The following is a 27591-nucleotide window of genomic DNA, read 5'->3' as shown; positions in this document are numbered from 1 at the left end:
AGCATGGTCTGTGGCATTACTAGAGGTTAGCTTGTGTAACACTGACATTTATCTTGTGACATCACTGACAACTTGCTTTGTATGGGAAACCTGATATGTGACATCATTGGTGATTTGCATGTTATGTATTATCATCGAACGCTAAGCGTTTACATAATAGCGTGACATCATTATAATTTACTATGTAATTATTTTAAATATAATATATATTGATACAGTCAGGGCTCCAGTAAGAATGCAGAAGTGCAAGTGGAGCCAGTCATCTGAGAAGACAGGATTCATAAAAGGGCAGAATATCTTTATACAGATGACTGGATGAATCATGACACTGCTGTCCTGAAGAGTCAAGATTTTTGGAAGTAAAAAAATCTCTAAACTGTGTTGCTTGATACTCAGCATTTCACATACAAACTCCTAGTCCCACAAGAAAAGCCTTCCATTAGGACAGTGCACAGACTGGATCTCACAGAAGCAATAAGCAGATAAACCTGAAATCTCAGTAGCTATGACATCACTTTCCCTTCACATATAAATCACAGTACATTGGAGTGCATTCTTGTATAAGTGAAGCATGGTACAGGACAGAGATATTTATTCATACCCATTCATTCTCAATAAGCAGACTATCGATGATGAATGAAGGTTTTATGTTACCTCTTTATGTGTGTAAATGTTATTAAAGTGCATTATAGCGCTGTGAGACATTTCTCCACTGATAGTCCTCCTACTGATCCCAAATTCCATTCAGCAACTTGGAAAGGCAACACAATCTGCTCCTGCCAAGAAAACTACAGTGGAATTCTACTGTACCTCCTGCTCAGCCAGCTCCCTGGCATATTGCATTAGATGCTGATAATGTGAAATGACAAGACCTTCCAGTTTTGTGCTCAACGTGAAAAATGCAAAATGATACAAGAAAGAGCAGGCTGTAAACTATGGGATAAATATCCTGTCTACATCAACCAGACAAGGCTGTAACACATAGACAAGTGAACATGTCATAATAATGGAAATTATGTCAAAGAGAAATAAACATATTTTTATTTTTTAAGTACAGCAAAAGAAAAATCACAATTACCTAGTAAACAGCTCTTAAAGTGTATCTGTCATCATTTTACAAGGAGCATCTAGTTGATACACTGTTTCCATGACTCCCATTAATCTGTACATATGTAGTGTTAGTTCACATGATCAATCCATACAGTCTAGTCCATACAATCACCTCCTTTTTGAGGTCATGGAAATAGGTAAACAGGATACTCATCTCCCAATCTTACTGTTAGGGAATTGCTAGATGAGCAATTCCTGGGTAGCTGCTGGTGAAACCTGTGAAGAAGGGAACAACAAGACAGTGTGTCCTAATGCTGAACCTGCCCGCAGTCCCTGCCTATTTGCCTCAACTACCCTAAGCGGAGGACAACTGGGCAACAGTTCCTTTCTAAGATGCAAGTGACAACACAGAATGTAGACAAGACAAACTACAACAAAAGGGTGGTCAGCTAACCAAGGGGTCGGAACCAGTCAAGCAACGAGGTACAGAATCAGAATCCAAAAAGAGTAGTCAGAAATATGAATATAGATAGCAACAGTATAGAGCCAGCACGCACAAGGCAATAGCAAACATCAGGGAGTGGCCTGGAAAAGTATATACAGGAATCCACCCTAGACTTGATTGGCAAGGAAGAATGTCAATAAAAAGCAACTAAATTAACTTCATAGTAACCAAAGAAAGTAAAGCACTGGCTGGACTCACACACAGCAACGAATCCTCAGCTGTGCTCCAACAAGTGAAAAGGGTCACAACTGAACATGCCTTCTGCACCAAAGCGGAGGACCAGAGGATGGTGCCGAGGCCCAAACAGGCAAAGATGTTACGCTTACAGTCTCAGCAGGACAACTTCCATCAATCTGACATATGATTAGCACATATCACAAAGACACTGGAGAAATATTTCCACTGGAATACTCCTGAAGGGCATGATCACTTGGCAGGTGGAAAATCTTTAGGGTATTACAGTAATAGCAGTGAATCACATTCTAATAAATCTGTTAATAAATGCACAATTTGATGTATTTTCTGCTGCAGTAATTGAGTCCCATGGTCACATGCCCTCAGACAACCCCATTCAAAAATAAGTTGAGTTCCACAAAGTCCTTTTCCAGTTAGACAAAATAAAATATCAAATGATTTGAGCTCACCATCAGGCTATGGATGCTGTAGTCTACAATCTGTAGTAAGTTTAAAGCCTTCGTCCACCGTCACCACCATTTCTGTGTTTCCATGGTAATAGACATCACACAATTCCTTACATATGGTCTCTAATTTTTACTGACACACATTCAGTAGGTTAGAAGAAGCAGAGCGGTGTAATATGATTGCAGTAACAGACTACATAGGACTTGTTTGCAGTCTATTACCATAACTACTGTTTAACCATAAAATCACAATCTAAAGTTGGTGCATCTTGGCGACATACTGCCTATGCTGGCTTGTGCTACAATTTCATGCACAATTACAACACAAATTCACATATATTCTGTGCATTCTCTATGCTGGCACTTGGGGAACTGAAAAGATGCCAGACTCACTCACGTAACATCTGATCCAACATTGAAGAGGGCCGAAAGTAACAGGGAGTGCACAGGAGCCAGGGAGAGGTAAGTAACAGTGTTTATGTTTGTATCCTCCCCTGGGTCTCCGATCATTATACTTTGGGGTCTGAAAAGATCCCAGAGTATGATAATTGTTTATGGTTGGTCCACTATGGGGCATAATAGTGTGTGTAGTGGTCACTATGGGGCATAATAGTGTGTAGGGGCCACTATGAGGCATAATACTGTGTGCAGGGACTACCCTGGGGCATAATACTGTGTGTAGGGGCCACTATGAGGCATAATAGTGATTGCAGGTGTCACTATGGAGGAAAATAGTGTGTGCAGGGGCCACTATGGGGCATTATAGTGTGTGCGCAGGGGCCACTATGGGGCATTCACCTCAGCCCCCTGTTCTTCATCAGCTGCTCCCCTCTGCCAATCCCTTCACTGGCTACCCATTGCCCAGCATATTGAGTTCAAGCTACTAACGTTAACATACAAACCCATTTACAACCTGTCCCCTCCATATATCTCTGACCTAATCTCCCGCTACCTGCCCACACGTAACCTCAGATCCTCCAAAGACCTCCTACTCCGCTCTACTCTCATCCGCTCCTCACACAACCATCTCCAAGATTTCTCCTGTGCTTCCCCCATACTCTGGAACTCCTTACCAAGACACATAAGACTGACCCATGCAATCACAGGATTCAAGAAGGCCCTGAAGACTCACCTATTCAGGAAGGCCTACAACCTCCAATAACACTATCACCTCACCGCCATCTGTACAGTCTCCTCCTCTCCTTCTTCTCTACCCCCCCTTCCCTCATAGATTGTAAGCCCTCGCGGGCAGGGCCCTCTATCCCACTGTGCCAGTCGGTCATTGTTAGTATTATATCTACCTGTATATTTTGTGTACTGTATGTAACCCACAAATGTAAAGCACCATGGAATTAATGGTGCTATATAAATAAATAATAACAATAATAATACTGTGTGTAGGGGCCATGGTGGGAAATTATACTGTGTGGAGGGGCGCTATTGCCATTATACTGTCTGGAGGCCAATTTGGGACATTTTAGTGTGTGTATACTGTGTGTGTGTGTGTGTGTGGGGGGGGGGGCGCTATGCCCCCAAGTCAAAAGTTTGTTGGGGACCCAGTTTTTGCTAGTTACTGCTATCTCTGGCAGAGACACAGAATCGGGTAGCGTGGCAGACAATTCTTGTATTTGGTGAGGGGCCCCCATGGTTATTCCCTCATGATCAGTGACTTACCTCAATGTGCATAGGTGATACATTGTAACCTTAGCAGAAGTCTTAATAGTAATGTCTGCAGTTTTTTGCAATCATAGATGCATCTACACATGCAATATCGTGAAATTCCATATGCTAATACTGCATGCTAAATCACAATGCAATGTAACATGCATGTACAATATCATACATGCTTAAACACTGTAGGGCCCTTGTCTAAAAACAAAAGTGTACAGCAGTACAGACACTTGTGGGAATGTTTTTCTAAGCCATGATGTGTCATTGAAATAACATTGTGTAATTTTAAAAACATACATACTGTGGGAAATTGGTAAAAATTGCTGGTTAGTTTATCGTGCCATGAAATCTCATGGCATGTCAAGTCAGCATGGCCTTCTGTTTTCATTCTATATAATGAGGGCCGTCAGCTGTGGAGTGCGGCTGGAGCACAGACAACACCCTCTTCTCCCTTTCTCTTCAAGGCAGCCCTGATCCATTCACTCTTTTAACAAAACCATTTAAACTATTCATAAGAAATCCCTGTGCAGCTGCTACCCTGCATCTAATCCTGCGGGAGCTTTGTGCTCTTCAGCAGGGTTACCCCAACACCATGTGAAGCCCAGCCAGGCAACTGTCTGAAGCTTTCTTAGCAGTATAAACAGCATGAGGCCTACACAAAAGACACAGAGTAACTTCTAGCAGCTGCGGATCACTGGAAGATAATACTATTTTTTAATGTCTTGCTAGGAAAAGTCTGGGCTATAAATTTTCTCTACTTCCTATTGATAACCAGACAACTCTTTGATATAATGCAGTGGCTGAATGCTTGCTTTATCTTCTCTGTATGTAGGCACAGACATAATGATAGTTATTCTGTATAAACCAAGTCATAATGAAAATGTTCCAGCACGCTGGCAATGGAACTCCATGGGGAACGTTATATAAGCTTATTGCCCCTATTTTCTTCTAATTCTGCCCCTATTTAAGTTTTATGCTCCGTAAATAAGATTTATCATGTATTCGTGCCTACATTGAAGGCTTTTAACCAAGGTGCGTCACTTTGCTTTTTTGTGGGGTGACCTTATACGATGCACTTGTGACCTGTCCCTCTTTTTTATTCCTCAGCTCCAATACATTGGTAACGCAAAAAACCCACTGAAATATCTGACAGCACTGGAATCACAATTTTCATTAAGTGACTTGCGCAAGATTTATGACGCAATTTCACCTTTTTAGTAAATTAGGTGCATGCCAATAAAAGGAGCAAAAAGCCCAAATCATAAATGACTCCAAAGGTTTCCCATCAGATACGATGGGACTTCTGACTCTAAACAGAAATGTGAACAGATACTAACAATCACTCCTGATATTATAAGTCATATCACTTAAGAGATTAATTCTTTTACCATATTAATAATATTAGTACACAAGGTCTTTAGTAATACTCTTTATTATCAAAGTTCCCTTGTGGAAAAGATAGATGCAGGTGATTGTAAAAATCCAAAGCGATCTGAGATGAAATGTGACTTTTTTTTTCCATTTTGCCATGATAAAGATACCATTTAAGAGTTAATTGAGGCCATTTATTCCAACTATTCTAGAAAATAGATAATAATATTTTTTACAATAAAGAATGATTTGTAGAAGTGACCAACTCGCTTCATTTAATGTTTCCCATTAGGATCCATGTCATTAATACATGTTGATCAATTCCACCTACTGTGCTGTATTCAAGGTCTGGCTACAGCACTTTCTCATGGACATTTGGTATAGCAGCAGCTGCAAGATACAACCATTGATAACCTCCTGTCACCTACTTTGTGTGGTTGCAATCTGGCACTGCTACATAATAACCTCATGCTGACTGGCAGGAGAAGGAATGGGCAAAATTCAGTAATCCCCTAATAGGGGGTCGTCTGGGAATAGAATTGCTAAAGAGCAGGTAATGGTATAAGATAAAAAAAATAACCATTACTTAGTGAATTCTTCTGGTGGTCCCTGACAGTCCTATAGTGATTGCATCACATATATCAGTCACCAGAAAAGCTGTAGCGACACTGGTTTAGGCAGCGATACCTTCATGAATAGCACATGGATATCCCATGAACTATATACTGTATGTGAGATCATTGTTGGGAGCACCAAAGCTGCAAGATGAGAACCAGTATGGCAGCTGTCAATAAAGCAAAAATGGCCGTCAAAGCTGAATGAAAGAAATGGAGAATCTCTATTTGTATTTGCGTTTGCTCTTCTTTTTCACTAATATAATTTCGTTTTTATATTTTTGTCCTTTCCAATGCTCTCCAGCCACCTAGGAATAATTCTAGTTGTGGCGTCCAGTACAGCACCTGGTCTCAGCACTGGAGCTCTTACCTCTTTTGCCCTCTCCAGCTCATTGTGTAATGCCTGCTTGGTCACCTCCATTTCAATGATTTGCTGGCGCAACATTTCATTTTCATCTTCTGCTTTAATTCGCTTCTCTTCCACATTTTCCAGCTCGTGGTGCAATCTGACAGATACATCTTTGGCTACCTGTTTAGACAGATACAGAGGTGATAAGTAAAGGAATGAAATGCCTACAGCATATTCAGCAGTCTCTGGTCTTATGTGCAATGAACACCCCAATGCGGTGTATTTTATTTCTGCCCATCAGTACGATAGTATATGATTTCAGACCAAAATGAGGGTATATTGAACTTTCACATAAAATAATTTTCTGCATAGTCAAGGTCTTAGCACTTGAGCCTAATTCTGGAAGCAGTGCCTACTGACATACAATGCTGTACAATATGCCACCAGTTCCTAAGAAGCGGACAGTTCGCACTCCAGTGTTTCTATGCTGGAGAGTCCTTACTAAAGTAATTAAGCATCCAGTACAGGATCCTAACATGGTCAGCCTAGGCCAGAACGCACGCCTTTGTTTAGCTGTGGGAATTTTTCAGTTGCCATTTTAATTAATAGAAGAGTAAATGACTGTAATGAAAAGGGAAATTCAGAAGAACCATACAATGGTGAGCCCCTTTCATCACCTAGCCAAAATATTCCAAATATGTTTTTCATGCCCCCCTATTAAGGGGTTAATAAAAATCTATTCTCATTTTCTTTATTTAGTAAAGAAAGATTCTTTCTGAGAAAGCGACTTACATAAGCAGCAGTGAGAGGTCACTTCATACGTTTGTACTTAACCAAGAAGAATTACTGGATACAATTTTGGACTTATTTAGTAAAAGGCTGAAAGAGAACTCTAAATATTCTTCTTCAACATGAATAAGGCCAATACTTTACAATAGTGCTTTTACCTTTAAGTCTTGCTCCAGACTCCTGATCAGCTCTCCATCCACTTGACCTGTCTGTGCAACTTTTAAGCTTTTTTGCTCTGCTTTCCTGAGGCGGTATTGCAATATACGGCAGTTCTTATTGGCTCGGTCAAGCTCCCTTCGGAGCTCCTGCAACTGGTAAACATCTTCTTCTAGATAGCTGTCACGCATCTCCTCCATTTCAGCCCGCAGCTCATCCAGCTCATCCTGTTGAAAATCATAGCAAGGCTTATGATAAAGGCATACATCCTGAAATCAAAGTGTGCAAAATGTAACATAACCAATACTAAATCAGATTGTTAGGGATTAATATGCATTTTAACTTCAAAGTAAAAATAGCATTATTTGACAGTCACCTCTAGGGGGAGCTGATTACATATCTACTTATTATGTCAGCATTGTGTCATCAGTGATGTCCTTACAATATGTGGTCACTGTAGCATCCTGAAAGTAAATGCAGTACTACATGGTAGCCTTTCAGAATGACTGTCCTTGTAAGAAAAGGTGGCTTGGTTGGTGGTTTTCCACCATAAACTAGTCCCATTATTTCGCCTCTATTGGCACCCCTCTGTTATCTCTCAGTTGTAATAAAGTAACATTTTAATGTCGGAAAGCATAAAAAGTTATATCCAAATTAACTGAGGTAGTCACAGGGGCGGGGAGCAGTTACAGACTTTACACTCCCTGGACATGATTGACATTAACCTCATGATGTGACGAACTGTAAGGCTGAGGCCCCTTGTTGCGGAAACGCAGCTTTTTTTTTTTGTTGCAGATTGTGCTGTGGTTTTTTGAGCCAAAGCCAAGAATGGCTACAATAAGAATGGTAAATACAGTATATATGAAACTCTTATACTTCTTCCTTCTGCTCAATCCACTCCTGGCTTTGACTCAAAAAAATGCAGCAAAATCTGCAAGAAAAAAAGCTGCATTTTCACAACATGGGGCTTTAGCCTAAGGCAGAAGTACTTCATCTTGCATGTAACAGGACAGTTTATGGTGGAAAAGCACCTAACAAGTTCTCTTTAACTGAGCTGTTATAATACAATGTGCAAGGCTACAAGTTATTCTGAGCAATTTTGGTTTTAGGAACACTACCTATGAGCTTTCCAGACTGCTAACGCTCTGTGCTGGGATTTCATCAAGAAACCTGAGGATTTGTAGCAGAGTCTGGGAAATCTGGGGATAAGAATGTGTATGGAAGCAAAAGTAAAAAGCACGAGTCTGATTTATCATGTTTTGTACACTAGTTTTCTGGTTTACAAAGCACAAAAAAAGTCATTTTTTAAGATCACACTATTTCTGTGCAAAATGTAAAACTTTTGGGCATTTTGTAAAAAGTGAGTGGAAGTGGGCAGGAATCAAGTTGGGTCGGGGGGATACCTAGAAGAGATTAGCTGAAATCTACATCAGTCCCTGGTTGGTGCAGATTTCAGTTCCGGCACATGGAACCTCGTGAGATGTGCCATTGGAGGAAAGGATTAAGAAATTGACCCCATGACGCGATATTCCTGCTATTAGTTTTGTATCACTTCTCAGTAAATCCATAACCTAATTGATTTAATCTAGGCATAAGGAGGTAAAATAGGTGGCTAGTACTGTTCTATATACTCAACCATGGATATTCACTACACTGTGTATCTTCCTAAAGATTCTTTGTACTATACACATCAGTACTGTTAATACAATCTAATCTCCAATGCAGAGAACAACAATCACTGCTACATTTGTCTCTGTAATGCAAGGCCACACATCTATAATAGGGGTTAGGAAATTTGCAGAATAATAATATTTACAGTTATGTTGATGGCAACTAAGTGAGAATATAAAGTTTCAAATGTATCTCCTAAGATAGAACTGTGTCTCAGAGAACCACTCATTCCATTACCAGCCTGCTGCCCTTGGGATATGAAGACACTATTATTAGGTTTGCGCTCAATTTAAGGCAGGAAGGAGGTACAGTACAGTATGCCAAGGCAAATTCACAGAAGGAAAAGCTTCAGTTTCACTCCTCTGTATTTACATAGACACCGTATCCTATTAGCAAAACAATAGAAAGACAAATAAAAATAAAATAAAGACCACTTTAAATAGAATTTGGAGTGCCACATTACATGCGGGAAAGGAACCGAGGCAAGGTATACAACAGATATAAGATAATCAAGAGTAAAGGAAAGTCATGGAAATTCTAAAGCAGCAACACCATCTTCTTGCCTTCAATTTCCAAATAATTCATTCATGTCTAGAAAAAGCATAACTGTCTTTGTGGCCTGTAGCAACCAATCACAGCTTGTATTCTGCATTTTGCCTTTGAGAAAGGCAGCTGTGCTGAGATTGGTTGCTATGGATAACAAAGACTGTCTTTTAGATATTACAAGGAACGTAACATAAAAAATGGAATGCTGTGTAATAATAAGAAATGAAATAATAAAGTATCAATTCTAAAATGCAAGGTAGGCTAAACTGAATTCTGAGGCCTTATTCACATGGGCAGTATTTAGTCAGTGATTTGCATTAGTGATTGTGAGACAAAATCAGTAGTGGAGACAATACAGAGATATAGCATAGTGATAAGATTTGCCCCTGTTCTGGATTTTCTACCCTAAACTGATTTTGGCTCACAAAATCACTGACCAAACATGAACCATGAGAATAAGTTCTGAGGCTACATGCACATGATAAATCAGACATTGAGGCTAAGGCCCCATGTAGCAAGCCACAGCCAAAAATTGCTACAGAATAGACTGTTGTGGAAATGCATGACGTTTTTCTTCTGCTGATTTTCTGCCCCTATTATACCAATATGGCAGTGGCAGCATTTTTTTTTACCCATCCCACTAATCCGTTTTTAATAGCCGTAATATGGAGAGACACATTAAGGCTGAGGCCCTACGTTGCAAAAATACAGCATTTTTTGTCGCAGTGGAAACGTTGCGTCAAACAATTCAGCGTTTTACAGTAACTGCATAGTGAAAGGGATTCTGGCTAATAACATCCACACATTGCAGAAAAATATCAGCAGCAGAAAAGCTGCGCTTTCAAAAACACCGACATTTTAGTAACTCGCAGCATGTTAAGTATACTTGCACAAATGCTGGCTTTTCATGTACAAGTATAATAATGGTAGAAAGTCCTCAGAGACTGCAAAAATGCAAAAAAAACTTTTTTCCACAGTGTTTTTTGCTGTGTTTCGCTACGGGGGCATTCGTTTAAAAACTGATCAATTGCAAATAGACAAAAATGTAATGTTTTATTTGATAAAAATAGGTAAGTGGGGGGTGTCCTGGAAAACGTAGATAAGACTACATTCACGCCATATGTATGTGTGTTTGTATTATTAGACCAAAACATTTGATCCATTCTCTTTCAATAATCCTTCAAAGTTGCACATGTTGGAAAGCACTATTAGAAATACATTTTTTAATACATTACATCACTTAAGTGCATTTTCTTTGATAACTATGTCCCACAGTGTTTCTATGCAAACATACATTGTGGAGAAGCAGAAAGGGGATCAGGAGTGGGGAGATATCTCAGTTTTGTGCCCAGCACTATGAGATGTGTGGCTAGCCAGTAACTACAACAAAATAAGGGAAAAACTTTATTTATTTTTTTTAAACCATTCATGGTTGATAAACAGGCTCAACGCCAAAACCTCTATCCCTCATCACCATGGTAACGTTCCAATTTATTTACAAGTAACTGACATAAAAAGCATCACAATACTCATTAACCTATTTAACCTGAAGGTTAACAAACAGACAATTAACAAAGACAAAAATGAATGAGAAAGTAACAAAGAAGATAAACAAACAAAGATAAGAATAAACAACAAGAACACAAGAGCTTCAAACAAAAGCCAAAACAAACAGGGCAAACACCCCAGGGAGGATCTGCCCATTCCGAAAGCATTTGGGAAATACTACATTTATAAAAGCCATGTAAAGGTATAGGAGATGCAGGGCTGATACAAAAATGTCTGCACTACATCTTATTTGCATTAAGGGCCCATGCACACGGTGTAAATGCATGCTCATTTTTGCATAATACACGTGTAAAGAATACATGTATAAAAATAAGACTCCCATTGACTTCAATGACATTTTTTACACGTGTAAAAAAACGCACCAAAAAACGTGCAAAAAAACTGTTCGTTTTTGGCGCTTTTTTACACGTGTAAAAAATGTCATTGGAGTTAATGGGAGTCTGACTTTTACACGTGTATTCTTTACATGTGTATTATGCAAAAATGAGCACGCATTTACTCCGTGTGCACGGGCCCTTACAGTTGTTGCAGAATAAGCGAGTCAAATCCATCTCCCTATAAGGCAAAGTTCACATCTTCTTAGGAGAACAGGCAGAAAAAAAGTCCTGCATAGAGAACTTTTTTCTTCATCACTTTCAGTTTAAAAAACAGGGACACCCAACAGACTCATTATAGATAATGGGGTTCGCCGGGCTCTGTGTGTCACTGCCTCCCATTGTTGGGATCCCCAAGTGACTCGAAAGATGGAAAGCCACAAGAAAATGGCCACTTACAATACTGTGTAAGCAGCCATTATCTTTTAGCCGGCGGGCATGCGCAGTCGGCTTTGCCCTAGGCCTAGAAGTTTGAAGCGACCGTCGGAAGAAGACGCAAAGAGAGGCCGTTCCTGAAGAAGATGGAAGCGGTGCTGGAGAGTTCTCTCGCAGCATTGGGGACATCCCCAGTGCTGTTTGGGCGCTGGGGACCGCCCCCAGTGCTGCGAGAAAACTCATTTGCATGGAGAAGACATCTAAAGGTAGGAGAAGAATAGCCTTTCTTAAGGCTATTCCTACATGTTAGTCACAAAAATTGAGTTCTAATGATAGAATCCCTTTAAGGACATGAAAAACGGGCTGTCACAAAATAACTATGGGAATTCATACAATGCGTTCAATATGCTGCGAAAACGGCTCGTAAACACCCATTTTTCACGATCATGTGAATAAGCCCTAAGGCTTGTAAAATTTCAACTAGCCATATCTTTTAGATCAGACGGGATAAAAATCACCACCAATGGTGTCAGACAGCGGCATCTTCCCCTCTCACTATTGAGCCAAAAATGTATAGGAAGGGGCCAGAGATAATCCGTGGAGAGAAAAGTCTCATGTGCATGAATTTTCTTTCTGTCGATTTTGTTTGTCTCTGCGGCAGAGTCTCCATCCTTATATGAAATATCATATAATATATAAGAATTCTGCAATCAAGTATTTGATTTTTTGTCATTGAACAATGAAATCAAACTGTGCTGGGATCAATGCGGAACGGAAGAAACAACGGAAACCACAACTCCCTGAAATGTTGCTCTAAAGTATCACATTTTGTGTGGTTTAGCTGAATTCAGGGTTATAAATCTTCCTGGTAACTGTATCACATGCTCAGTAGGGCCAAACTGTCCCTCCATACTGGGTGTGTAGAATGGGTCTAGTCACATGGCACTATCTATGTCCGCTTTGACAGACAATCCCTAGATTCATACGTCCAAGTTTCATCTGTGAAACTGTCTGTGTGTTGGCCCGGAGAGTCTACAGGAGCGTCTCCTAGGATAATAGTTATCTATAATGTTAGGAGTCCCTGTCTACCAACAATATACTGTCCCATACCAACTACACGGATGAAAATCAATTGTATGAGTGCGGGGTTATCCTTTACAACTCAGAAATCCCTAAATTTTATGTGACTGGGGCCCTGAGGGGCTCTCGTGATCTGAGTCCACCTAGAACTGATACGTTCAGCTATCTGTATGGAGCTTGCTCTTTATATGCTCTTTTATACCTATGCAAATGTTTATTAGTAGTACTTGTCCGAAATTACTATTAAATATTCTTTTCACTGAATATTTGCTGTTACAGTTTGGAGAATGGTGACTGCGCATTATAGGTAAGATGTAATACGGACAAACATCAGCCACCTCCATTGTCAGCCGACAACTGTATAAATGGTACAGCAATAATTGGCCTTAACAAACAACCATACAACAAATGAAAAACAAGTGTCAGGAGATTAACCATCAAGTGCAGGTGGAAGACAGATGGAGGATCACAGATGGGCTCTTAGCAAAGGAAATGGACCATAAGAAAAGATCTGTAACAGGATGTAGGGAGATGGCAGCTTATATTATACTTACATTACAGTTAACAAGCTTATCAGACAAGTGTTTAAAAGTGTCTCAAAGAGCTCCTCCAAGACTGGAGCTAAGGAAATAAGACTATTTACACTGCACATACACCTTTACCTTCCTGATGGAAGGCTGCAATATATGCCACTGTATAGATATATAGTGGCATAGGCCCGGTTCACATCAGCGTTCAGGTTTCCGTTTTGGGACCCCGTGAAGAGAAACCTATATTAAAAAGTCATTGCCTAACAATAGACCATAATGGGGTCCGTGTGGTTTCCGCACGAAACGTGCAGAGAAAAGTGCTGGTGATGTGAACCAGGCCTGAAACCGCTAGTCCACTTCCATTGTTACAGATGGTTTGCCGCATGATATACGTTTTGTTCACTGGAGAAAATATATAAGTCTATTCATATTCAGTGGCAGGATAACACACACTGCTCGCAGTCAAATCCACGGTTGTTGAGTCAGAATTAGAAAAATTTGACGTTTGCAACCCTGACTTCATAAAATGATTATTTATTATTTTTAGTTATAATACACAATTATTCATGTGGTATAATTAATTAGATTCATTGTTTTTTGCATATTTACTTTAATCGGAATTCAATCACTATCTTTATTCCTGAAATAGAGGAACTTTAATTGTTTCTTTGTGACAATGACAGCATTTTATGAAGGACTTGGAGTAGGAGTCAGTGTTGGCCTGTGGAACAATAAAGAAGTCAGAGTCGGTTTGCTTTCCTGACCCCACAGCCCCGATTAAAACGAAGAGCACTGGAATGAGATGACAAATGTTGCAAATTTGTGGACACATTTTAGACAATTTCTCAGGCAACAGTTGTTGCCTACACTCATTTCTTGTGGGCAATAAGCAGAATTTTTCGGTTGGAAAGGGCTAATCCAGCCATAAAAGGGATTTATGGGGCATCTACTACACCAGTAATTTCATATAGAGGGTTTATGGAAGGTTATTCTGTAGGTGTCTGTACAAATTCAGTAAAATAATCTTGTCATGTTCAGACTCCTTATATTTATCAATCTATTCTCCACTATAAGCATTATTTCTATGGTAGGAGGGGATAAGTCTGTACATACTGCATGGCACTCAACGGCGCACACCTATGCGCAACTTATCCTTCGCTCACATTATATACATATGTGTGTCTGTATATACTCTACAAAGACGATATTTTGTAACCCACAGCTCTAAACGGACAGAAAATGTGAACATGCTACAGTGAACTGTGGGATAATTTATAGACAAGGCCCTCAATTGCTATTAGAGACACAACTAGGCACTGGCGTAAACATGGAGCATCTTTGGCGCAGTGTAGCATATCTCTGGAGCAATGTAGTGCATCTTGGTGAATCTAGGTTGGAATAAAACTTTTCAACATGCTCGACATGTGGTGTGAAATCCTATAAAAAAGGGGCAAGGCTTAAGTAAGCCATGATGTGCCAAAATAGTGCCGAAAAAATCTGGCACAAAGTAAGCCAACTAAAGGGTGGTATAAATGTAGTCAATCTAAAGATATGTCAGATTTATCATCCAGCACCACTCACTTTGAGAAATCTGGTGTATTTTCTGACTGATCTAGTTTGCACTGTCTAATAGTAAATCTGGGCCATTGATTCTGCGGAGAGGGGCAAGTTTATCCAAACAAACCTATCATGTAAAAATAGTAAAAGTTTCGAAGAAGTGATATTTAGGTATTTAGTAACTGTAATTGAGGAAGTCGCATTCAGCATTTAGGTACAGAGCAGGAGTCATCCATGGTAATGAGAATCAGTTAGAAGTAATGGCAGGACAATGACCTGTAATATCTTTTGTTATACCATCTGGTGGGCTCCAGTCATGTCACAGCTTGTATTAGAGATTAATAAGACTTGTGCAGGGAAAGTCACAGCCTAAAACCCCAAACAATGGATCTAAATGAGGAGTTTCAGACAAACTGAGAGTATTTCATGAAATGTGTGCATCCATTCATCTGCTTTATATAGGTATGTGTAAAGATACACAGCTAGTATACCTTTGAAAACATTGATGCTTTAATAGCCCCCACACCCTTTCAGAGGCTTTTCTGACTGCACAGGTATTACACTTTTTGTGCTTTCTCCCCTTACTCAATCGAGAGGTCTTGCCCACTAGCTTTGAGAGATTGTGCTTGTTTAGAGCGGATGATAAGGGCTTCCGTTCTTTTATATATGGCTTGCTCAACGCCCCAACCCCTTGACAGCAAGCGTGACTTTATGATGGCTTGGGAGCGAAACCTTGACACTGGCCCAATGGATTGACTGTACATCGATTAGCGAAGGAAGTGGCTGCTCACCCTCATGGAGTCCTCCTTAATAGTGATTCATAGCTGCCCGGATTCACATCGCCTCAACTGGAGAAAATTATTTCTCTCAGTAGCTGAAGTAATGCAACAGGCTGATACCATTATGTTCCATGAGAAGATCAATTACATTATATCTGATACCCAACCAATTTTTGATAATGTCTGTGCACCTTGGGTCCACAGAGCTCACATCCGGGGTCTTCCATACTGTCTCCAGCTTTAGCGATTGGAATGAGCCCCCACTTCCCTCACCCCTCCCTCAGGCAGACCCTTAGTTGTCACCTTGCTGCCTGAGTTTACTGTAGCACTACTTATTCCTCCCTTTTTCTCCTGATTCAGATTGATTTTTATGTTTTTATTTTCTCATTGTTATCTTTACATGTAACCTTTTGACATATGACTGTCGTGTTTTTGATCAGACAGCAAAAACACCAGTGGGTGGCCTGGAGGATGTGCGTAACTCCCCTCCTCATGAAGTAAACATACCCTCCACTAGCGTGATAAAATTCCCCCACAGTTGGGATTGCAAATTTTTTATGTAGCAGTTCATGCTGCATACGAAAAAAAAATAAAAAAATATCACATTTCTGATGGTATTTGTTTTGTTTTTTAAAGCTAGCACTTGGTACCATATAAAAGGCTAGACCCTCAGATAGAACCGCTCTACATAGTGGAGATACAGCTACTGGAAACGACACCCCCTACTATACTGTACATACTGGTAATATACAGTGTGCAGGGATTCACACTGGCAAAGCTTATATAGAGTGCTGTTTGGGAGAACTTTAGGGCCTGTTTTCTACTATAGGAAAGCAGAATTGGATAATAAAGTATTTTACAAAAATATCCATCAAAATCCCCCTCTGAATGCCATAGAAAAACAAAAGTGAGATGGCACTTATATTTATTGTGTAAGACTCTGATATCTATATGCCTGAATGCTTATTATCCCCATAGATTGTAAGCCCTCGCGGGCAGGGCCCTCTACCCCGCCGTGCCAGTCGGTCACTGTTAGGGAGCGTTCACACTACCGTCGGTGTCCGACATGTAGTGTCCGCTCCTAGTGTCCGCTCAAAATCTGTCACGGACACTAGGAGTGGACACTAGATGTGTCCGTGACACCTGTCATTCAAATGAATGGGCATCGGGTGCGTTCTTTTGCACTCCGTGCCCGTCCTTCCCTGTCCGCAAGAGAAGATGTCCGACTTCTCAAGCGGACAGAGGAACCCTGCATGCAGGGCTTTTCTGTCCGCTTGAGAAGTCGGACATCTTCTCTTGCGGACAGGGAAGGACGGGCACGGAGTGCAAAAGAACGCACCCGATGCCCATTCATTTGAATGACAGGTGTCACGGACACATCTAGTGTCCGCTCCTAGTGTCCGTGACAGATTTTGAGCGGACACTAGGAGCGGACACTACATGTCGGACACCGACGGTAGTGTGAACGCCCCCTTAGTATTATATCTACCTGTATATTTTGTGCACTGTATGTAAACCCCCAAATGTAAAGCACCATGGAATTAATGGTGCTATATAAATAAACAATAATAATAAACAATAATAATAATAATCCCATGTAATTTCTATGTACTAGTTATATTATGTCGGTGCTAGAGTGTTTTTGCAGCTGGCTGTGCTATATCATAATGTGATATTATTAGTAATAAGGATAAAGAAAGAAGGTCTAGGGACATTGGAGATGATAACGTGTAGTTCTCATTATCAAGACATCACCAATCATTTTGCCCGTGAAAAAGACACCATATTGGATGTTTTCAGATGCCATAGCAGTGCTGATTCATGCTGCACCACTACATGTGAACATACCCTTACTGTGTAGGTTGTAACCATAACTCTCAATTCCAAACATTGGTGCCATGACAGTTCAGAAGGGGGTAGTTATGTGATTTTTTACCTATAACTGTGCAACAAAAGCACAAACATCGCCAAGGATCAAAACCTGTAATGTTCAATTTGTATAAATGTAAAGTGAGATGTCTGACACAAGAGTCCATTGTAACACTCCAAGTGCTGCCTGGTATCACAGCATCCTGAGAGCCACACAAGATACTAAAGAGCTGTGACAGCGTGGAAATGAAGCTCACAAGAAACATGTAGAACGATTCTTTGTCAATTAGAATGACTTTGGCCGGTACATCACATCTTATACCCATTCTGATGCCTGATGTACAACTTAATATCATTTAGCACCAAGATGGCAAATGATCCACAATAAACAAAAGTAGTTTGGGAAATCCTCTTGTGTGTGGACATGTGCACACAGAATAAATTCACAGAAATAAATATATACTGGAAAATAAAAAAAATCACAGAGCAGATTTACTAATCTCTAAAATACATGGACAAGACAGAAGAGCTTGATTAACATGGTACATGATATATGATAAATCTGGTGAATCCGGGGCAATCCACTTTTTTTTAAAGAGGACCTTTCTCCATCTTGCTGAAGTTGGTATTTTTCTCTAGCCCCCAGTGTTTCCCAGCAATCATTTCTATTAGTTTCAGCACCCAGGAAAAGTAGCGGATAGAGAAAAAAATTCCCCTGTGCTAGAATTAGTGGGGCAAACACTTAGTCTTCCTTCACACAACTGTAGTGGGTTTTACTGTCTGCAAACACTGATCCGCACTCTGCAAAAAGTATGCCCACATGTCATGCACAACCTTCGATCTGCAAAAAGGCCTGTACGATCCTCTACACTTGTATGTGCAAAAATAGGACATGCCTCAAAATTTACAGTCCTTGGATAAGGCACAGACACACGGACGCAAAAAATGCGGTTGTGTGTCTGGGTCCATAGAAATGCATGTGTCCGTACTTTGATCTGCAATTGTAGATGTGTGAAGGAGGCCTTTTCAGAGATTACTGGAGAAAGGTCCTCTTTAAGATATATGGCCTATAGTCAAAGGGGTTGTCCAGGATCTGAAGATATTTGACGCTGATGTCCTATTCACATATAGATCTGTCTGGGTCCAACGACTGAAACAATCAGTTGGTGCTGCCGGGAGAAGCCACATACAGTACAATGTAGCGGTAGCACTTGGGAACTGCAGCCCCACTACAATTCCCTTAAATAGGAGTAGGGCTCATTCCAGCTGTACACATGGTATATGGCTTATGGCGGTCACATCAGCAGTTTGGTTCAGATGTTGGAACTAAACCAATCTATACTGCGGCTGGGTCATCAGTACCAAATAGCTTCAGACCTTGGTCAACCCTATTAACACTCAGTGCCATGCTATTAGCATATAGTTAGCATTAAACCCCATAATAGTGTAGGGCTGTCATGGCACAGACTCCAGCATCTTTACCCTTTAGATCCCATATTCAGTAGCAATCACAATCTGGGTGGTTAAAAGTATAAGACACTGGAGTCATTGAATAAGCTCCTGTCTTTCCCTGCAACACATATGCAATGTCTTTCAAATCAAATCAAATCAAATCAAATCAAATCAACTGGTCCAACTAGCAGAGAAAGCAAAGCAACAGTTCCCAGACTGTAGTATCATCCTGTCATCTCTGCTCCCACAAGAAGACATCTCTGAAGATATCATCATGGGGATCAACAAAGAGCTGGCGACCAGAATCAGACAAACACCAGGCATCACCCTGGCACAACACCCCTCCATAGATAAGCGTCACCTATATGATGACAAACACCTCAATAAACATGGAGTCAGCCTCCTAGCGAAGGAATTCAAAGACTTAGTGCTCAACAGAGACCCCGGGCCTAGACACCAAACAAGACAAAGAGTTATGGAAATAATACCCGACAACCGCCAATATCCAAGACAGAACCCCCCAAAGATGCCACCTATCAAGAAAAAGCCAACCAGAGCAACCCAGAGCACCGACATAGAGACAATAAAGAGAATAGAGCATGCAGTCACTACAATGGCCACAACAGCAATGCACATAAACCAATACCTGGCCACACTGCAACCAACCAAGAACCCAGCCCGTCCTCTGCAGGACAGCTCATTACAAGGTTTACCCACTGAAGATGAAATCACTAACTATTAGTAGTTGGAACATACAAGGGCTGAACGCCTCAGCCTTTGGATCTAAATCAAAAGATCCAGACTTTATAGACAGACTAAAAAACATAGACATTCAAATCCTCCTAGAGACATGGACCCGGGCAGATGACGAGTCCCTAACGCCCATGGGCTACAAGGAATTCTCAGTGCCCGCCCAGAAAAATAAGACCACCAAACATGGCCGCCACTCAGGAGGCATACTAATATGGTACAAGGAGGAGCTCAAAGAACACGTAAAAGCTACCAAACGTGGAACCAATCACATATGGATAAAAATAAGTAGCTCCATCCTCAGCGGCCAGCAGGACTACTATCTCTGTGCAGTATATATGCCCCCACCAGGGTCCCCCTACCACGACCCCGACACTTACGAGGTCCTACAAAGGGAAGCCATCCATTTCCAACCCAAAGACACGCTGTGATTTCCAAAACTGGCGCTAATTCTACCTGTATTTGGGTAATGTAGGATTTGATATAATTACTTAACATTCTTAACTTCAATTCAATGCAATATTCTGAGGGGTTGTCTAGTAAAAACAATAATCTTCAAATACGTTTAGAATAAGGAGTTTAAGGCTGAAGCCCAACATTGCAAAGATACAGTTGTGTTTTACAGTACCTGCAAAGTGAATGGGATCCTGGCTAATCACATCCCATGCAGAAAAGATTATGCAGCAGAAAAGCTTCGTTTTTGAAAATTGCAGCAGGTCAGCAGAAACACTGGCGTATTCCCTATAGGTATAATATGGGCATAAAGTCTGCAGAAAAAAACTCTGTGCAAACGCAGTGAAAACTCTGTGGAAAAAAAAACACGGTCACGTCCACTGCATTTCTTCCCAGCATTGTTTTCTGTTGCGTTTTGCTACATTGGACCTTTAGCCTAAAAGGGCTTTCCAGGATAGGCCATAAAAAGCTTAACCCAGAACAAGTATTTTAATGCATTACAAAGCACATTACAGTGATAAACATCATATCTTTGTCAGATATGTCACATTTGTAGATTTGAAGTGAAACAGCTTTGAAATCCTAAGCAAATAAGGTTATTGGTTAAAAGGGAGCAGAGCTTAGGCCCGTGATGGCTAACCTATGGCACGGGTGCCAGAGGTGGCACTCAGAGCCATCTCTGTGGGCACCCATCTGTGGAACATTTTATACTGTGTGTGGGCAGATTGTACACTGTGGAGCAGATTGTACTGCATTGGGTCCATTGTAGAGCAGATTGTACTGTGTGGGGGACACTGTGGGGAAGATTGTACTTTGTGGGGGCCACTGTGGGGCATATTGTACTGCATGGGTGTCACTGTGGGGCAGATTGTACTGTGTGGGGGCCACTGTGGAGCAGATTGGACTGTGTCGAGGCCCTTTCACTATTTATATCACACAGTATCTCTTTTATAGCAGACATGTGTCAATATTATAGATCATAACAACATTGCATGGTCACTATAAAACATATCTGTGCGATGTAGATAGTGAACATTAATTGTTCTAAATTATACCAAATGCAGTACAAAGTTTTTTGTATCATTTTTTTGTATCATTATCTCTGTAAAGTCCCATTCAAACGACCGTATTTTGCGAGTCCATAACTGCCCACAATTGTGGATCCACACAATATTAAAGTTTAGAGATGAGCGAGTACTGTTCGGATCAGCCAATCCGAACAGCACACTCACATAGAAATGAATGAACGTAGCCGGCACGCGGGGGGTTAAGTGCGCCGGCTACGTCCAAGCGTAAGTACCAGGTGCATCAATTCATTTCTATGGAGCGTGCTGTTCGGATTGGCTGATCCGAACAGTACTCGCTCATCTCTATTAAAGTTAAATTGGCGTGTTGGCACTTTGTGATAAATTAGTGGGTTTTGGGTTGCAGTTTGGGCACTCTGTCTCTAAAAGGTTCACCATCATTGGCTTAGGCAATTGGAGCTTGGCTCTTGCTGCTCAAGTAAGATGGGTGATATCATAATCAACTGTCATTGCAAGGGGTGGTACAGGCAGAAGATGGTAGGAATCTCCAGGGATAAGAAAGTTGTTTTTCTCCAAATCTCCATAAGTGACATTCTCAACGAAGGAAAGTTCTTATCACTGTAATGTGCTCTGTATAGTGGTGGCAGGAGTTGAATATGCTTGGTGGAGATAGTAAACCTATATAAGGTATGAACACAGGTTGTAGCACTATGACGGAGCCTTTGAAGGAGTTCCCCCATAGCTTTTTCTTTTGTATAGTGCATAGTGACTGCAGTTGTATATTACAGTTCTTTGCACCATACAGTCACAGGAGAGGCCGAGACTCAATTTTATTGAAAAGCAGGATCTAATTGAAAATAATAGTAAAATCCTCTTCAGAATGTTTTCTGGTCAGAAATGACAAAGCAAATTAACAAATAAATTGGAGCTGCAGTAACAAAACCTAAGCCTACTTTATGTGGTGACACAAGAACCCTGTGATGATGGTTGGGGGTGGTATAAACAAACAGATGTACAGCTGGTGAAGACCACCCCTTCCAGCCCAGGGATTGTTTCACACAATGTCTACCCCCTACCCAAAGTGTTCCACTGCCCCTACCTAACCTATATAAAAAAAAAAAAGAAATAAAACAGCAATATGCCTTTCACAAAGGAATCCTCTTTTGTCTTGTTTGGAAGGCTGAAATAAAGAAAGAGAGCATACCCTCCCCCATTATGTTCTCAGAATAAAAGACTAACCAGTCTTTTATTTCTCTCCTCCCATCTGTCTCCCGATCTCTTGTACAGGGTATTAACAGGTAAAGGGCAGACTGGAGGCTTTCACTACCAAATAAGTCTTGGTTTTCTTCAAGCAATTGAAGCAAGCAGTTTCAGACAAATATTGAGAGCTAAATATTTTTGCTTGTATAATAAAAATCTATTTTCCAATATACTTTCAGCAACAATTTCTCACAGTTTTCTAGATCTCTGCTTGCAGTCGTTCACTCTGCTTACTGACAGTGGCTAAAAATCAGTCCATGGTCATGTGATGTACACAGGTATACAGCTATTTATACCCACAGCACCGTAATATTACAGTCCTATGAAAAAGTTTGGGCACCCCTATTAATCTTAATCATTTTTAGTTCTAAATATTTTGGTGTTTGCACCAGCCATTTCAGTTTGATATATCTAATAACTGATGGACACAGTAATATTTCAGGATTGAAATGAAGTTTATTGTACTAACTTAAAATGTGCAATATGCATTAAACCAAAATTTAACCGGTGCAAAAGTATGGGCACCTCAACAGAAAAGTGACATTAATATTTAGTAGATCCTCCTTTTGCAAAGATAACAGCCTCTAGTCGCTTCCTGTAGCTTTTAATCAGTTCCTGGATCCTGGATGAAGGGATTTTGGACCATTCCTCTTTACAAAACAATTCAAGTTCAGTTAAGTTTGATGGTGGCCGAGCATGGACAGTCCGCTTCAAATCATCCAACAGATGTTCAATGATATTCAGGTCTGGGGACTGGGATGGCCATTCCAGAACATTATAATTGTTCCTCTGCATGAATGCCTGAGTCGATTTGGAGCAGTGTTTTGGATCATTGTCTTGCTGAAATATCCATCCCCGGCGTAACTTCAACTTCGTCACTGATTCTTGAACATTATTCTCAAGAATCTGCTGATACTGAGTGGAATCCATGCGACCCTCAACTTTAAGAAGATTCCCGGTGCCAGCATTGGCCACACAGCCCCAAAGCATGATGGAACCTCCACCAAATTTTACAGTGGGTAGCAAGTGTTTTTCTTGGAATGCTGTTTTTTTTGGACGCCATGCATAACACCTTTTTGTATGACCAAACAACTCAATCTTTGTTTCATCAGTCCACAAAATCTTCCAAAATGAAGCTGGCTTGTCCAAATGTGCTTTTGCAAACCTCAGGCGACTGTTTGTGGTGTGCTTGCAGAAACGGCTTCTTTCTCATCAATCTCCCATACAGCTTCTCCTTGTGCAAAGTGAGCTGTATTGTTACCGATGCACAGTGACACCATCTGCAGCAAGATGATGCTGCAGCTCTTTGGAGGTGGTCTGTGGATTGTCCTTGACTGTTCTCACCATTCTTCTTCTCTGTCTTTCTGATATTTTTCTTGGCCTGCCACTTCTGGGCTTAACAAGAACGGTCCCTGTGGTCTTCCATTTCCTTACTATGTTCCTCACAGTGGAAACTGACAGGTTAAATCTCTGAGACAACTTTTTGTATCCTTCCCCTGAACAACTATGTTGAACAATCTTTGTTTTCAGATCATTTGAGAGCGGGCTGTCCATGCTCGGTGACCATCAAACTTAACTGAACTTGAATTGTTTTGTAAAGAGGAATGGTCCAAAATACCTTCATCCAGAAACTGATTGAAAGCTACAGGAAGCGACTAGAGGCTGTTATCTTTGCAAAAGGAGGATCTACTAAATATTAATGTCACTTTTCTGTTGAGGTGCCTATACTTTTGCACCAGTCAAATTTTGGTTTAATGCATATTGCACATTTTCTGTTAGTACAATAAACCTCATTTCAATCCAGAAATATTACAGTGTCCATCAGTTATTAGATATATCAAAATGAAATGGCTGTTGCAAACACCAAAATATTTAGAACTAAAAATGATTAAGATTAATAGGGGTGCCCAAACATTTTCATAGGACTGTACATCTGCCTGGTAATACTGTATATCACATGACCTTGGACTGATTTTTATCCACCGTCTGTAAGCAGAGTGAACGACAGCAAGCAGAGATCTAGAAAACTGTGAGGAATAGATAAAGAAAGTATATTGGGAACTTGTACAACTTTTTGTCATACAAACAATAACATTACTCTCTCAATATTTATCTGAAGCTGGAAACTCATTAAAAGACCCTTCATGTCCTCATGAATGTGCGGTTTTAGGGTCAATTCACACGTGAACTGCCCGCGCGGGTTTTGACACGGAAAGAGACGCGGTGAGCCGCGTCTCTCTCTTGTCAAAACCCGCCTGCCGCGACCATCACAGTCGCGGCTTTCCCCTCCGCTGTCGGCTCAAATGAATGAGCCGACATAGGAGGGAGCTGCCGGGGGCGGAAGCCGCGCGGCTGAGCCCGCGTGGCTTCCGCCTGAAGAAAGGACATGAAGAAAGGACATGAAAAAAAAAGCCCGGTGGTCTACATAGACCACCATTGTAAAGGAGCGGATTTTGAAGCGAAATCCGCTGTCAAAATCCGCCCCTTTGTTCACGTGTGAACTAGCCCTTACATACCACAAGAAAGCTGTCAGCTTTCCTGTTATGTGCCCGGTTTCAGCACCTATATTTCCCCACTGTCATAAGGGCTTTCCTCACAGCCTGGTGTCATCGCTGGGCTGGGAGGGACGCCACCTATATTCTAACGTAGCCCTGTACTGTCAGAGGGGCTGTTCCTTACTGCTCAGTGATGACGCTAAGCTATGAGGAATGCCCTTCTGACAATGGTGAGAGATCGGTGCCAAAACTGACAGAACCAATATATCCACCACCGGGTCACATACTGGGAAAGCCATCATTGCGCTGAATTCGGCGTACTGTCAGCTTTCTAGAGGTATATAGCTCAAAGTTCATGAGGACATGAAAGGTCCTCTTAAAGTATAAATAAAGAAAACAGGAGACAAGTTTACTTATAACATTATATGTACTACTAGCTATTATCATGCTGTTCATATATAATAGCACATGCCATTTCTACTACTAGTACAATTATGATTACAATTACTATTATAATAATAACATATGCTTTGTATCTCCTTCTAGCAAAACTATCATCTGTTGTGTATGCTAAAAAATGACGGCTTGAAGTGAGAGGTACAAAGCCTGTGGCTGCACTACTGAGATATTTAGATGACCACGTTTCCTTGTCTTGATTCAATCAGTGTTGTCAGCGAGACATTATATATATTCAAATGATTATCCACTACAATATCTAAACCTAAACACACATTTTCCATAATTCATGCCAAGTCGGATGTTGATCCACCAAAGGTCTCATTTTTCTTTTATGAGATTCTGCAGTGCAGCCTCAGGCTCTCAGCCCATTTCTTCAGGTAGTCCTATATCATTATAGTATTAAGATATTACAGTTTTTATATTTTTAATGTGCATGAAATTTCATTTGAGGCCCAGGACCCCACGTGGTATTAACACTGCAGTTTTAATGTGGTGAAAACTTCACAGAAAACCCGCTGCGTTTTACAGTCCCAGCAAGTGCAGAAAACTATGTGCAGCAGACACGCTGCAACTTCCATAACCATCGCAGTTTTGGAAATCGCAGCATGCCAATTATACCGACGGAAACGCCGGCAGTTTCCCTATAGGTATAATGGAAGCAGAAAGTCTGCAGAGGAAACCTCTGTGGACTTTGTGTGAAAAGCGCTGCGGAAAAAAAACGCAATGAGTTGTCACCACAGATTTTCCCGCATTGCTTTTTTGCTGCAACCTACTACATGGGGCCTTAGCCTTAAACAATTTTTATTGCAGGTCTTTTTATCAAAAGGCCATGTTGACCTGGTCCAATGAAGTCAACTCTGCATAGTGGATTAGTGGATAAATCTAAATAAGAATATAGACAATGCCCCAGATTTCCAATTGTGGTTACTGCTAGACACTGACAAAAACGTAGCACATCTTTGGTGCAATGTGACACATCTAGTTCAGGTTAAAATAGCTCACATTGCTAAAAATGTGGATGCTGGTGCTCAGAAAAAGGGGGCTTGGTTTAAATGTGGCAAAAGTGTGCCAAGATAGTGTAGTAAAATTCTCACTTAAAGAGGACCTTTCATGATTTGGGGCACAGGCAGTTCTATATACAGCTGGAAAGCCGACAGTGAATTCAGCGCACTGTTAGCTTTCCCGATCTGTGCCCCGGGTAAAGCGCTTTCGGTCCCGGTACCGTGGCTCTTTACAGTCAGAAGGGCTTTCCTGGCAGTCAGTCAGGTAGGTCCTTCTTCAAAGCAGCGCCTATCGTGCTGTGCTGTGTGAGTGGAGAGGAATGCCCCCTCCCCTCCTGATAATACTCGTCTATGGATGAGCACTGTGAGCAGAGGGAGGGGGCGTTCCTCCCGGCTCACACTGTACAGCAGGATAGGCGCTGCTTTAAAGAAGGACGTACCTGACTGACTGTTAGGAACGCCCTTCTGACTGTAAACAGCTACGGTATCGGCACTGATAGCTCTTTACCCAGGGCACAGATCGGGAAAGCCAACAGTGCACTGAATTCAGCACACTGTCATCTTTCCAGCAGTACATGGAACTGCTTGTGCCCCAAACCATGAAAGGTCCTCTTTAAAGGTAGGCCATACTAGACAGTCTAAAGATAAGCCAGAATTCACACCCAGAATCAGCCACTATCATAAATCTAGCAAACTTTCAGATTAAGTTTACGCTGTCTAATGATTAGTATATCTGGACCACTGTGCCTCCTGTACAGCAAATACCAGAAATTACAGAAATCTGTAAAATTGTTTTATTATTAATATTGTATTAAGATAAGGCTGTATTCTTAAAGTTCAATCTGCATTTTTATCAGGCCACACATGAAAAATACAGCAATAAATAGAAACATAATACACAAAGATATCTGCAAAATTATATACAAAAAGGTCAATGGTGTTTAATATTGACAGACAGCAATCAATGGGAAGTACAAGGAACATAAAAAAAAAGCTTGTGTGACAGGGGCATGAATGTGCATGCTTGTGTGACAGGGTTGCCTGGCTGGAAAATATCTCAAACACAACGTCTCCCCCAAAAAACTGGAAATGGGGACTACTATAAGCCAGGGCGGAAGCCACCTGTGCCATACAGAAAAGGCAGAGCACAGACATGGAGGAGATAAGAACCATGTTCAGCACCCTGTGCAACACACTGCT

At 41.0% G+C, this 27591-nt stretch overlaps 1 protein-coding gene across 4 annotated transcripts in view; it reads right to left on the bottom strand.

The window, feature by feature from the left end:
• The window catches only part of MTCL1 (microtubule crosslinking factor 1), a 114100-nt gene that overhangs the window by 69744 nt on the left and 16765 nt on the right, over window positions 1–27591 (bottom strand). For all 4 annotated transcript variants that reach the window (XM_075270670.1, XM_075270671.1, XM_075270673.1 and 1 more), the window contains exons 2-3: window positions 7149–7373; window positions 6223–6381 (exon numbers count right to left, since the gene is read on the bottom strand). In XM_075270670.1, coding sequence (XP_075126771.1) covers window positions 6223–6381; window positions 7149–7373 — 384 coding nt within the window. The remainder of the gene's footprint in view (window positions 1–6222; window positions 6382–7148; window positions 7374–27591) is intronic.

The sequence above is a fragment of the Leptodactylus fuscus genome, chromosome 4 (assembly GCF_031893055.1).
Source record: "Leptodactylus fuscus isolate aLepFus1 chromosome 4, aLepFus1.hap2, whole genome shotgun sequence".
In the NCBI taxonomy this organism is placed as follows: Eukaryota; Metazoa; Chordata; class Amphibia; order Anura; family Leptodactylidae; genus Leptodactylus; species Leptodactylus fuscus.
This window is presented reverse-complemented; position numbering and strand designations above follow the sequence as displayed.